Source organism: Podarcis bocagei (genome assembly GCF_964188305.1).
Source record: "Podarcis bocagei genome assembly, chromosome: 7".
Classification (NCBI taxonomy): domain Eukaryota; kingdom Metazoa; phylum Chordata; class Lepidosauria; order Squamata; family Lacertidae; genus Podarcis; species Podarcis bocagei.
The window spans coordinates 79357736-79371044 of record NC_138132.1 but is presented as its reverse complement, the minus strand read 5'-3'; the positions used below and the strand labels follow the sequence as shown (position 1 = coordinate 79371044).

Sequence of the window (13309 nt, the reverse complement as noted above, 5' to 3'; positions counted from 1 at the left end):
GTGGAGTCACCATCCCTCTTGCCAAGGGTGAGGCAGGCTCAATTTGTGACATACCTGCCCTCCTGCTCTGGAACAAGAGCGAGCCAGCAGGACCCAGTAGGAGGAAGACTTGACTCAGCTTGCCCAACCCTGAATCCGTGGGATGGGAACCCAAGGCTTGAGCTGAAAGTGATCACTGATGAAATAGGGCAACGTAAGAAAGGAGCAGGGAAAGGAAAGGAGGGACAACCTTCAGCAGGAGGAGAGATGAAAGGAGAAAGCCCTCGACATATCAGGCCACAGCATGGTTCTGCAACAAACCACCCTAAACACCAGGACTTTTTTTTTCAGCTGGAACGAATATTCCAGCCCCTCTCAGGTGGGTGCCATTGCTAGTATAAGAGAATGAGGGAGGCGTTCATGGCAAGTTCTGGCACCTTTTTTTCTAGAAAAATAGAATTGCAAAACACCACCCACAATCTGCCTCTGGTAGCTGTTAAGGTGAACACATCACAAGGGAAAGGCCGTCACTAGGCCGAGACACCAGTGGCTTTCCAAACATACATGGAAGATCACCTACTAACCGCTCCCAAAATTTCCTAATAATGCAAATTCGTCATTTCGGGCTGCCAGCGGCCCCTCACCACTCCTTGTCAGCTGACATATTTTGGGTGTCTGCAGGCATGAACAATCCAAGTGCACCTTTTCCCTCTCAGCCACCTCTTTTCAGGCAGGGGATGGGAAATTTGCAGCTCTCCAGATTTGGTGGGACTACAAATCCCACTATCCGTGACTATTGCGGCTGATGGGAATTGGGAGTCCCAACAAGTCCGGCTGGACTACAGGTGAGCCATCCCTGCTTTAATCAGTCTTAATTAAAAAACAAACAAACGGAGCAGCCACTCATACAGAGGCACAACAGGGAGTTTTCTTTGATGTTCCCAGCTCCCAGGGGCCTTTAGTTCAGGGATGAGAAATGGGTGGTTCTCCAGATGTTGCTCCCATCATCCCTGATCTGGCTGGGGCTTATGCGAGATGTAGTCCAAAAACGTCTGGAAGGGGTTGCAGGGTTCCCTTTAGGGAGTGCTGTAAAAAGGAGGGGAGTGGAGAACTCAGCTGCTGTTCAACTAAAGCTCTAACAAGCACCATTAGGAAGCATAACACTCCAGTAATTTTTGCAGCCTGGTATTTAAGGGGCCGTTTCTCCACCAGAGAGCACAAAAGAAAAAGGGACCCTGGTTCTCTTTTTTTAGGACCGTTTGTGATCCACCCTCAATACAAAACCGGTTGCCATTTCAAGCCTCATCACCTGGAGACACGGCAAAACAGCCAGATTTGCCCGTTCTGCTCACCTTTCAAACTCTCTGGCAAACAACATTTTTCTTAAGCCACAGGACGCCCAGTCTATGGCTTTAAACTAAGATAAAAGTTTTGCTTTATTTTTCAAGAACAAACTCTTCCCAGGAAACATACAGGAAGGAGGGGAGGAAGATCTTTCGGGGGCCCTATTCCCAAGAGGCCCAACCTACTGACCACCCCCACCAACCTCAATAGGCTCAGCACATCACTAAAATTAGAAACATTGCAACCGTCAACACCTGGGCTTCCAAGCGCCGCTGTCGCCACCACTGGTCCCTTGAGCTTTTTGGCAGTGGTTAAAGTGGGGTACCTGTTAAATAAGGAGGATGCCTATTATAGAACCATATGGAGGATTTAATAACCATCATCAATATCCAAAGGGTAGATCCGTCTTGGCACCCATTTCTCTGGAGAAGAGAGAAAATGAACCAAGGATTTCTGTGTCATGGCGTCTGGAAGTCCTTCCGATTAGAGGTCTGGTGGAGCTCCACCTACAGGGATGCTAAGAGGATGGGGAAGACACTTCTTTCTTGATTCAGGCTGTGCATTTAAATATTTGTTTTCTATGCCGTTATATGCTTAATTGGCCTTCCCCAAACAATTCTGAATCCAAACTGTTACTGAATTCCAACTAGGGCTGGGCGATATATATCATCCAAAACCAGTTTGAAGTCCATATTGTGCGATCCGTTTCATAAATTTTGACCTGGCAATATATCGCGAATTATGATGCGTGTGTGCTATGTAAAAATCTGTGTGGGGAAAACTGTGAAGTCAGCCAATGCCTTTACATAGCTCCATCCTTATTTCAGACATTGTGATATATCAGTAATATCGCAATGTTTAGCTGGTGATATGACACTGAAAACCAGATATCGCCAAAAATAATTTGGAGTAAAAATGATATGCAGCTGAAAATAAAATTTAAGGAACCAGGGGTGGGGGGAGAGGGAAGTCACAGGATTTGGAGAATCCCATTTTATGAATTTGATATTGTTTTTGTGTATATTTTTCTTTGTATTTCTTATTGTATTTGTTATTGTGCGTGTTTTGTTTTTGTTATTTTTGTTGAAAATTATATATGTGTGTGTGTGTGTGTGTGTGTGTGTGAGAGAGAGAGAGAGAGAGAGAGAGAGAGAGAGAGAGAGAGAGAGAACCAGATACCGCCCAGCCCTAATTCCAACTTGCTGGGCTGATAAGAGTTGGGAGTCCAACAGTTTTTGGATGGTCACTTGCCCTTACTACCCCCTAACTAACTCCTGACGTGTCTCTACCACGCCCAGATACCTCCGTCATAACTCAGCATTCTTTTAATGCAGCAATGGGCAACCTATTGATGACCTGATGCTGATGGACCACAACTCCCATCATCAATTGGACCACACTGGCTGGGGCTGATGGGAGTTGCAGTTCAGTGACATTTGGGCACCTGCTTGGCAAAGGCTGCCTATCCTTCAGGGTTCCTTGAATTCCTTGCTCAGCTTACTTTCAGTTTCCACTAGCTCTGCAAAGTACGGCACATCCTTCCCTAGAAAGCCGGACAGTTTCTTTAAACATTTATTTTCCAACTTTTCGGGAGTGGTGGGAGAACAAACAAAACATTGGGGGTTAAGCTTTAATATCTCTTTCCACAACCCCCCCCACTTAAAAGAAAATACTTTTGCAGCATCTTTACAGAGGGATCCCATGAGCAGGACTGCTGCAACTCCAGGTCACGGCCTGGCCACCTAAACCATTAAGACAAAAAAAATTAAAAAGCTCAATTGAGAGACCTCTTATTCTTGTTCTCTGAGAAAAATAACCCCACAAGCACTGCCCAGGCAGTGGAGGCTTGTGCCCACCGATACAGGTGTGGCAGAAGGCAGAGAGGCCCCCGAGAAGGTGGGGCCAGAGAGAACGACAGGTAGAACCAGCCAATCCCAGCTTTGCCCCCATCCTCCTCCTCTTCCTCCATACTGAGTTCTATAATGGCAATACTGAGACTAAGGAGGAGGAGGAAGCCGATAGCCAAGACCACCACCCTGGACTGGATGCAAGCCGAAGTTGGTGGGGCAGTGACCTCCACTGCACCCAGTTCTCAAGGGAAAACCCAGAGTTCCCAGCCACAGTCACCTCCATAGAACTTGCCCCCCAACTAGAGCTTCGGAAGGGCCCCCGGGGGCGCCGAGAGGATGGCGAAGACGTAGAAGAGTCCCAGCAAGAGGTTGAGCTTGGCTGTCCTTTGCGGAAGCTTGACGAAGCTCCGGCTGCGGAACTGCCTCTCCAGGGAGAAGGCCATGGGGATTGTGAGGAGCGGGAGGGCCATCGTGATGGTGTAGCGGGTAGCCAGGACGCAGAAGGCCAGGTAGGGCAGGAAGAGGAGGGCGTTGTACAGGAAGTAGGAGAACGTCGGTCCAATGAGGATGGCCAGGGTGACAATGCCGGCCTGCCGGTCCGACTCCATGTCCCGGGTGTTGTTGCTGTGCAGGATGGCCTCGGTGCTCAGGGCCAGCGGGACGGCGTAGAGCAAGGGCGAGACCGACAGGTAGCCCACCTGCACGGCATAGGCGAACATCACGGCCAGCGGCCCAAAGGTGATGAGGATCACCACGTCGCCCAGTGCCACGTACTTGAAGCCAATGCCTGCAGTCACGACAGAACAGAATGACAGAGGAGGCAGCGAAGGTGTAGTGGTTAGAGCGGCAGGCCGGGACCAGGGTTCGAATCCCTTCCCTTCTCCCCTCCCCATGCCATTAAGCTCTTTGGGTGAGCAAAGGCCAGGCACTGCCTCTCTCAACGTAGCCTAACTCACAGAGTGGTTGTGGGGATTAAATGAGAAGAACCACATGCACCACCTTGATCTCCTGGGTGGGGGGGAGGGATATAAATGCAATAAATAATACTATCATAATGAGAGCCCGACAGGATCAGGGCGAAGGCAACCTGATCTCATGGTGGCCAATCAGGTGGTCCCATCATGGGAACGCCACAAGCCAGACCCATGTGCAACAGCGCTCTCCCTGCTACTGATTCCTAGAAACTGTTGCTTGCAGGCCTGTGGCCTTCAATAGTGGAAGCAGAGCATAGCCGTTGTGGCTAGTGAGCACCGACAGCTTTATCACCCCTGAACTGAAGACCAGGAGGGTGGAAGTCTTAAACTTACAAAAGACCTTCTGCGGCTCAGAGACCCCAGATATTAAAAGAGTCGATTAACTCTTATGTAACAAACATACAAACAAACAAACAAAAACACCACCCCACAATTATCATATATAAATGTTCCTTAGCAGCAAACCAGTTGGATACGCAGTTATGAAAGGAGGAATGGAAAAAAGAATTGGGGATCTCAATCACAACCAAGCAATTGTGTTAAGTTCTATAACAAGGGTGTCTCTGGACCTCAAATTAAGACTCATAGAACAAAAAATAATTTTTAGAACTCCATTGCACTCATTTATGAAAGGATTATCTAAGACATCTAGCTGCTGGGGATGTAACAGGGATAATGCTTCTCTAAAACCTATGTTTGCAAAATGCCCTATATTGATAATTTTTTGGCAGAAGGCAACATAGATGATCAACGGCAAAAATCACAATGCAGGGAAAACTGTGAAGCCGATGCCTCTGCGTAACTCCATGCTTATTTCGGTCACAGTGATATATTGGTATCTCGCCATGTTCAGCTGGTGATATATCGCAATATTGAAAACGAGTTATCGCCCAGCCCTAAACCCAAAACAGAATTCTGGCGCAGAACCCCTGTTGCCTCAGCTACTGAACCTGGCTAGGGCTGGACGATATACTGATATATTGTCCAAAACCAGTTTGAAGTCCATATTGTGAAATCAATTTCATAACTTTTTACCTGGCAATATATCACGAATTGTGGGTGTGGGTGCTATGCAAAAATCACAATGTGGGGAAAACTGTGAAGGCAGCCAATGCTTCTCTCGATTGCTGCAGCCACTGTTAACTCTGCCGGCTGAGCTCTCCCCTGCATCATGCATGGGGCAGCGAATCAAAGAAGCAGATGCCAGCAAAAACCACGATGCAGGAAAAACCATGAAGCCAGCCAATGCTCCATCCTTATTTCAGACATTGTGAAACATGAAGATTCCACCTAAACATTAGGAAGAACTTCCTGACAGTAAGAGCTGTTCGACAGTGGAATTTGCTGCCAAGGAGTGTGGTGGAGTCTTCTTCTTTGGAGGTCTTTAAGCAGAGGCTTGACAACCATATGTCAGGAGTGCTCTGAGGGGGTTTCCTGCTTGGCAGGGGGTTGGACTCGATGGCCCTTGTGGTCTCTTCCAACTCTATGATTCTATGATTCTATGATACAGTGGTGCCTCGCAAGACGAAAAGAATCCGTTCTGTGATTCTCTTCGTCTAGCGGTTTCTTCGTCTTGCGAAGCAAGCCCATTGAAGGATTAGCGGATTAGCGCTATTAGCAGCTTTTAGCAGCTTATCTGCTGATCGGATCAGCTGATAAGCGGCTTAGCGGCTTAGAAAAAGGGGGGAAAGGAAAAAAAACCAGCAGGAACTCGCAAGACATTGTCGTCTTGCGAAGCAAGCCCATAGGAAATTCGTTTTGTGAAGCACCACCAAAACGGAAAACTCTTTCGTCTAGCGAGTTTTCCGTCTTGCGAGGCATTCGTCTTGCGGGGCACCACTGTATATTGGTATATCACCATGTTTAGCTTGTGATATATAACAATGTTGAAAACCAGATATTGCCCAGCTCTTCTTAAACAGCCTACACCTTACGTTTGGTGCCCTTCAAAAGCTTTGGACTCTCGCATCCCAGGGATTTGGGAGCCCCACACACCTGGAGGGCCCCACGTCGGGGAAAGATGCTCTGCAACAAGAAAAGGTCTGCAGGTGTTGGTGAGGATTCCTTACCTCCAGTATAGAGAAAGGAGCTAGAGAGCCCTCCGAAGTAGATCAGGGCTAGATGCTCCAGCTTGAGGGTAGAGAGGCAATAGAGGCAGGCCGCAGATATGCAGCCGAGGGTGTACAAGAAGACCCCAAATCTGACCACGTCCTGGGGCTCCAATATCTGGTCCACCAGGGTCCGGTCGTCGCTCTTCTTGTGATCGATCCCCTTGGAGAAGTCGTAGTAGGTGTTCACGAGGTTCCCGGCCCCGTGGACAGCCAAGACGGTCACTGCGCTGCCGACCAGGAGCCCAGGGTCCAAAGTCCCCAGGGAGCGGTAGGCGAGAGCGCTGCCTAGGGCCACCGGGGTGAGGGAAGCGCTGAAGCTCCAGGGGCGGAGGGCCAGGACATAAGAGGCGCACTTGTGCTGCCAGGTGCTGGGCAGGCTCTTCGGGCTGCCCAGCAGCGCCGCCCCTTGATCTTCCGGCTCGCTCTCCTGGTTGTTTTCACTGACAATGTTGATCTTTTCCATCTCATCCTCCGCCTCCATTGTTCAAACAGGCTGATGCAACGCCAGGTGTCAGAAGTGAACCTGAAAAGGGGAAAGGAAGAAGAGAAATTAGTGTGGTGGTCCATTAAATCTGAGGAAAACCTGGACCTTACCCCTTTCACAATAGCCTTCGCCTCCTCTTTAGGGGAGTTATTTCCTTGACGGAGAGAAGTGGGCACCTCTCTAGAACTGTGTAACACAGGGGTGGGGAGGCCTCAGGACCCAGGGAACTAATTTGTCCACTCCTCTCTTGCCCCTGGGACTCTCTACCCATCCCCAACATTTCCCGTTTTAAAAAATGTAGCTAAGTTGGGGAAAGAGCTCCGGCTTGAGATTTTGCAGAATGATCCAGCAACAGGCTGACTCACAATGCTGAATCAGGTCTTTATAGTCCTTTTATGGGACTCCTATGACTTAGTTCAGCCATCTGATGCCCTTCGGATGCTTTTGGTTACTGGCTGGGATTATTATTTATTAAATCTGTATGCCGCCCTTCATCCGAAGACCACAGAGCGGTTCACAACACAAAATGGGACTGGTGGGAGTTGTAGTCCAAAATATCTGGAGGGTTGCAGGTTTATCTAATAAAATTTCAACAGGTGCACCCCCCCATACCCTCTCAAGGACATTGAATTACAGAATCATAGGACTGTAAAGTTGGAAAGGCCCCAAAGGGGCTTTGACTCCAATCCCCTGCAACTCAGGGGCCATCTAACCTCTGTTTAAAAACCTCCAACGAAGGAGAGCCTGACACTTTCAAAGGTTTCAGGTTTGATTTAGTTTACTGATTAAAAGATTTTCACAATAGCCATTGCTTAAACCACCTTCCAGCCATTTTTTAAAAAAAAAAAAAATCCACATTTTCCACTGTGCTCCAAGCTTCAGAGAAGGCAAACGTTCTGCAATAGCACAGGGCACACTGGTCCCTGACAAAACCACATAGGACACGCCATAACAGAACATAAATCTAGTCAAAAAAAACACCCAAATTGAAACCAAGGAACAAAGCCTCCCTTCCCTTCACCAGCGTAGTGTAGCCAAAAACATTTGGAGGTCATAAGGCTGATGAAACTTGCCTTTAAAATGAGCACTGAATTAAAGCACGGGGATTAATCAGGAGCGGACTGAAATAAAACAATGTGATGGGCATTTGAAGCATTTCTTGCCCAACTTCCACCTGTCACCTTGTTGTTTTCCTTGAAAGTCTGCCTTAAGCCTTTACAAGCCAAGGAAGTCCCTGTGATCTGTCGGAGAGTTTCTGAGGTCTCTAAAATGTCAGAAGCGCACAATAATTCATAGCAGGCATTTCAGCAATAAGTTTTAAAGCAACACTTTTTAATGACCTCTCTTTAGTGGTTTTTGTATTGTTTTTAAACTTATTTTAAGTTATTTTAAAATGCATGATTGTAGAACTTACTGAGATTAATTTAATCTAATATTTTTACATACCCCCTTAACAACAAGACATTCTCCAAGTGGTTTACAAAAATAACAAACAGAATATGTACTAGACAGATAAGTAATGAAAGCATCAACCAGCAATTCAGACAAGTTTGATCCGGAACTGGTTAAACATTCAAACCATATATTTATTAAAGGTGACTAACAGAAAAGACATTTTACACCCTTATGGCAATATGGAAGCTAGAACAGTTTGCCTGTTCAACATTCAACATTCCTGTTTCATTAACCCCTGTAATAAATACAAAAGCAAACCAAAAACAAGCAAACCAAAAACTGGATAAACACAATGTACTATAATAGACTTCTTATTCTTTTTTGCTATTCTAAAGCTGTTTTAAACAGCTTTCAATATTGAACTCCGATGTTAAATGCTGGGTGCTAATAATAGCAATAACAATAATTATGCCAGAGTGGTTGCAGATTCAGACTATGACTTGGGTTCGAATCCCTATGATGAAGCTCACAAATGTAGACCGTGGGCTCTCGGCCGAACCTACCTCACAGGGTTGTTGTGAGGATGAAATGGGAGAGGGGGAGTGGGGGGGGGGAAGAAAGGTGGCATATAAATGTAATTGTTTTTGGCGTCTACCTGCCTCAAGAGACAATAGGGTCCGACTCTAGTCGGTGGAGGGTGGGGAGTTAAGTCAAATCCCTGGGTGAAATGATCTCCCCGGCAGACCCATAGCTATGTCTTTGTGTGTTTGTGTGTGTGAGCCAGGTGTTTTTTTTTTGCCCCAAATGAAGCCTCCAGAGGGGCACCATTGAGGTGGGGGTACGCAATTTTTTTTTTGTGTGTGTGTGTGTGTCAAACTGGGTCTTTGAGTATGGTTCTGCCCCTGCTCTCCAGACAGAAAAATCTAAATATACAATCTGTTACTACATTGGGAAACAAAAGACGAGCTTCTCAAAGCCTCTATGACACACTGGGCAATAGATAAAGGACATAATATAGATTTAATCTCTGGGAAAAGCTTTGGAAGAGCAATCTGAAGTTTACAGTTTGTTATTCCTTGGAGGAGAACTACCTGAAAATGATTCACAGATGGTGTGTAATTCCGAGTGGGCTTGCTAAGATGTATAAGACTGAATCAGATAAGTGCTGGAGGTGCAATGAGACTGAGGGTATGTTCTGTCATATGTGGTGGATCGGTAAAAGGTTAAAAGAGTATTGGGAAATAATTTATAATGAATTGAAAAAAATGTTTAAAAGTTCCCAAAAACCCCAGAGTCCTTTCTGTTTGGGATAATTCTGACGGAAATTCCCAGGTGTCAAAAAAGGTTATTTATGTATGCCACTACGGCAGCCCGTGTTTTGTTAGCCCAAAAATGGAAAATGAGCAAAGTCCCAACTAAAAAAGAATAGCAACTTAAACTGATGGAATATGCACAGCTTGCGGACCTAACATATAGAATAAGAGAACAAGAACATGCGTTTAAAAAAGACTGGAAAATGTTAATTGAATATATGGGGGGAAATGGTGTACACTGAAAATGTGGGCGGTATTAAGATAAATTCAACAGTGTAAATAAGTTTTGATGGATGTAATAATGGAATATTGAATGGTTTGGTTTATATGAAATATGCAGGGATTTATGTTATGCAAAATGTACCACGCAAAGAGAAGGGGGGAAGTCATTGACATTTTAAGGTTGTTTAAATGAATATTCTAAAATGCAAAACATAACATTTAATAGAAAAAATGTGGGGGGGGGGGACAAAATATAGGATATATAAAAGTAACATATATAGCCAAACTGGGTCATTGAGTCTGGTTCCGCTCCTGCTCTCTGGACAGAAAAATCAAAATACAGGATATATAAAAGTAACATATACAGTGGTACCTTAGGTTAAGTACTTAATTCGTTCCAGAGGTCCGTACTTAACCTGAAACTGTTCTTAACCTGAAGCACCACTTTAGCTAATGGGGCCTCCTGCTGCTGCCACGCCGCTGGAGCACGATTTCTGTTCTCATCCTGAAGCAAAGTTCTTAACCTGAGGTACTATTTCTGGGTTAGCGGAGTCTGTAACCTGAAGCTTTTGTAACCTGAAGCATCTGTAACCCAAGGTACCACTGTATAGCCAAACTGGGTCATTGAGCCCGGTTCCGCCCCTGCTCTCCAGAGAGAAAAATCAAAATACTGCACAGGATATATAAAAGTAACATATATAGCCAAAGTGGGTCACTGAGTCTGGTTCTGCCCCTGCTCTCTGGACAGAAAAATCAAAATGCAGGATATATAAAAGTAACATATGTAGTCAAACTGGTTTTTTTGAGCCCCTGCTCTCCAGATAGATAAGTCAAAATGTCGGATATATAAAAGTAAGCTATACATTACAACCAAGGGAATGAATTCCATACCGGTCACGCAAGCCCTACCCCGCCTTGTCCCCTTCTGCCGTCCGAGGAGGTGGAGAGACGCCGAAGCCCCGCTTGCCCGCCGCCTCCTCCTCCCGCGAGCCTTGAGGAAGCCGGGCCACTTCGAGCCCAGAAGAAAGGCGAGGCCCTCGGCCCGGCCCCTCCCCAGTCTCCTGCCTCCGCGGGGCGGCAGCCTCCGCAGCAGCGTCCTACCCTGCAGGGGTGGCGGGGCGCAGGCGAAGTCCGGGCGGGAGGAAGCCGGAAGGGGGGAACCTCTCCCCGCTCAGGACTCACCCTCCGCCCAGAGAAGGCGGCTCCCGAGCAGCCCCAGCTCCCCCGACGCCTCCGCCGACTCCGGCTCGCCTCTGCCATCGGCCGGTCCACTCCCTTCTCCTCGCCCCCGCCAACGGGCGCCCGAAGCGCGTGCGCTTCCGAAAGCGGCCCGGCCGGAAACAGAACTCCCTCGGAGTCAAAGGTTCCGACCTGGGAAGGCCGGCGAGCTGAACGCCCGCGTGTCGGGTCTGCTTGCTTGCTTATTTGGTCTTCCGGGGGGGGGGGTTATTCACGCCAGATTCTTCCTGGAACCCGGCCTTTCATTCATATATATATATATATATATATATATATATATATATATATATATATATATATATATTATAATATAATATATATATGTATATATATAATATAATGTTTGTGTGTGTGTGTGTGTGTGTGTATACTCACATATACATACACACACATTCACTATAAATACATTCACTATATTCACACACACACATATAGTATATATATATATACATACATACATACTATGTATTTATATATATATACACACACACACGTCCTATACACACACACACACACAGTATATACATACACTACACACACAGACACACACAAACACACTATACACACTATATATCATAGCTGTCAACTTTTTCCTTTTTTAAAGGGAAATTCCCTTATTCCGAATAGGATTCTTTGCAAGAAAAGGGGAAAGTTGACAGCTATGCTATATATATACAGTCATACCTCGGGTTACAGACGCTTAAGGTTGTGTTTTTTGAGGTTACAGACCCGCCGAAACCCGGAAATACTGGAACGGGTTACTTCTGGGTTTCGGCTGTCGCGCATGCGCAGAAGCACTAAATCGTGCTTTGCGCATGTGCAGAAGCACTGAATCACAACCTGCACATGTGCAGACGCAGTGCTGCGGGTTGCAAACGTGCCTCCCGCACGGATCACGTTCGCAACCCGAGGTCTGACTACACCAAACTGGGTGTGTCATCCTGGCTTCAGATTGCGTTTTCATTGACGACTGTGTGGCATTTGTAGTGGGGAGACACTGCACACCCCTCGCTTGTTCATACGTTGCAATGGCAAGGTGGTACAGCCCTGCCACAAGGGACTGTACCAGCTCAGTTGAAACTTAGGAGTCATTTTAAAAAATTATTAAAAATTTCTGAGTTTGCAAAAATCAGTCTCTTTTTTAAAGATGTATTTTCTACAGATCAGTTTCATTCATTGTGAGACATTGGCGTTGCATACAGTGTTAGGTTAGGAAGAAAAGAGGGATAAAGAAGGGGAGGGGGGGCTTAGGAGTCATTTACTGGAAAGCACACATTTATGGGCTATACCTCCCATACATGGAAAATCACACCCCCACACCAAAAAAACCAACAGGCTGGAAAGAAGGCTTGGGATCACCCTTTTCACGGAGGGTGCAATTTGCCGACAATTCTCTTCCCACCCCCAAAAAGGAGGCAGTGTACTTTTATTCATTCATGTTATTTATTAGTTTACAGTGTTTAGGGGCCAGACTGCATAGCAGAGAGATCTCCAGGACTGGGTCACCTCACTTATGCTCTCTCTTCCACGAATATCTCTTGCAATAGTCAGGTGAAAAGTCTCTGCAAGGCAAGGATGCTGACCTTGCGGCACTGCAGAGATTGCTCCCATCTCATCCATGGACTTTGGCTGTGCTGGTTGGGACTGACGGGCGTTGTACACCAGCAGGATCTGGAGGGCGACAGATGTTCCTCTGACTCGAGAGATGTCAAAAAGAAAAGTCATATAGGGATCCTGGCGCTATCCTTGGCACATGTGACAATAAATGTCAACTGTGTAAAACAGGGGTCAGCAAACTTTTTCAGCAGGGGGCCGGTCCACTGTCCCTCAAACTTTGTGGGTGGGCAAACTATAATTTGGAAAGAAAAAAAAATAACCCAGAGATGCATTTTAAATAAAAGCACACATTCTACTCATGTAAAAACACGCTGATTCCCAGACCATCCGTGGGCCGGATTTAGAAGGCGATCTGGCCCCCAGGCCTTAGTTTACCTACCCATGGTGTAAAACAATCCTTGATCATTGGTCACACTGGCGTCCAACAACCACTTTGTTGTTTAGTCGTTTAGTCGTGTCCTTCTCTTTGTGACCCCATGGACCAGAGCACGCCAGGCACTCCTGTCTTCCACTGCCTCCCGCAGTTTGGTCAAACTCATGCTGGTAGCTTCGAGAACACTATCCAACCATCTCGTCCTCTGTCGTCCCCTTCTCCTTGTGCCCTCCATCTTTCCCAACATCAGGGCCTTTTCCAGGGAGTCTTCTCTTCTCTTCTCATGAGGTGGCCAAAGTATTGGAGTGAATCTCAGCTTCAGGATCTGTCCTTCCAGTGAGCACTCAGGGCTGATTTCCTTCCAACAACCACTAGAGGGGGGCAATTCCCCAATCCTGTTTTATCTGG

General features: G+C 46.6%; 1 protein-coding gene across 4 annotated transcripts; it reads right to left on the bottom strand.

Moving 5' to 3' along the window:
- Positions 1–1390: 1390 nt before the first annotated feature.
- On the bottom strand, positions 1391–10999 carry UBIAD1 (UbiA prenyltransferase domain containing 1). Of its 4 annotated transcripts, none has more exons than XM_081203189.1 (3): positions 10855–10999; positions 6217–6781; positions 1391–3960 (listed from the first exon to the last, which is right to left on the bottom strand). In XM_081203189.1, exons 2-3 carry the CDS (start codon positions 6737–6739, stop codon positions 3473–3475), a joined length of 1011 nt encoding a protein of 336 aa, XP_081059315.1. In that variant the 5' UTR covers positions 6740–6781; positions 10855–10999; the 3' UTR covers positions 1391–3472. The 4 variants fall into 4 exon arrangements, with proteins under 4 accessions (XP_081059315.1, XP_081059317.1, XP_081059316.1 ...); XM_081203191.1 differs by having other exon boundaries at positions 10774–10984; XM_081203190.1 differs by lacking the exon at positions 10855–10999 and adding an exon at positions 10564–10765.
- Between the last annotated feature and the right edge of the window lie 2310 nt (positions 11000–13309).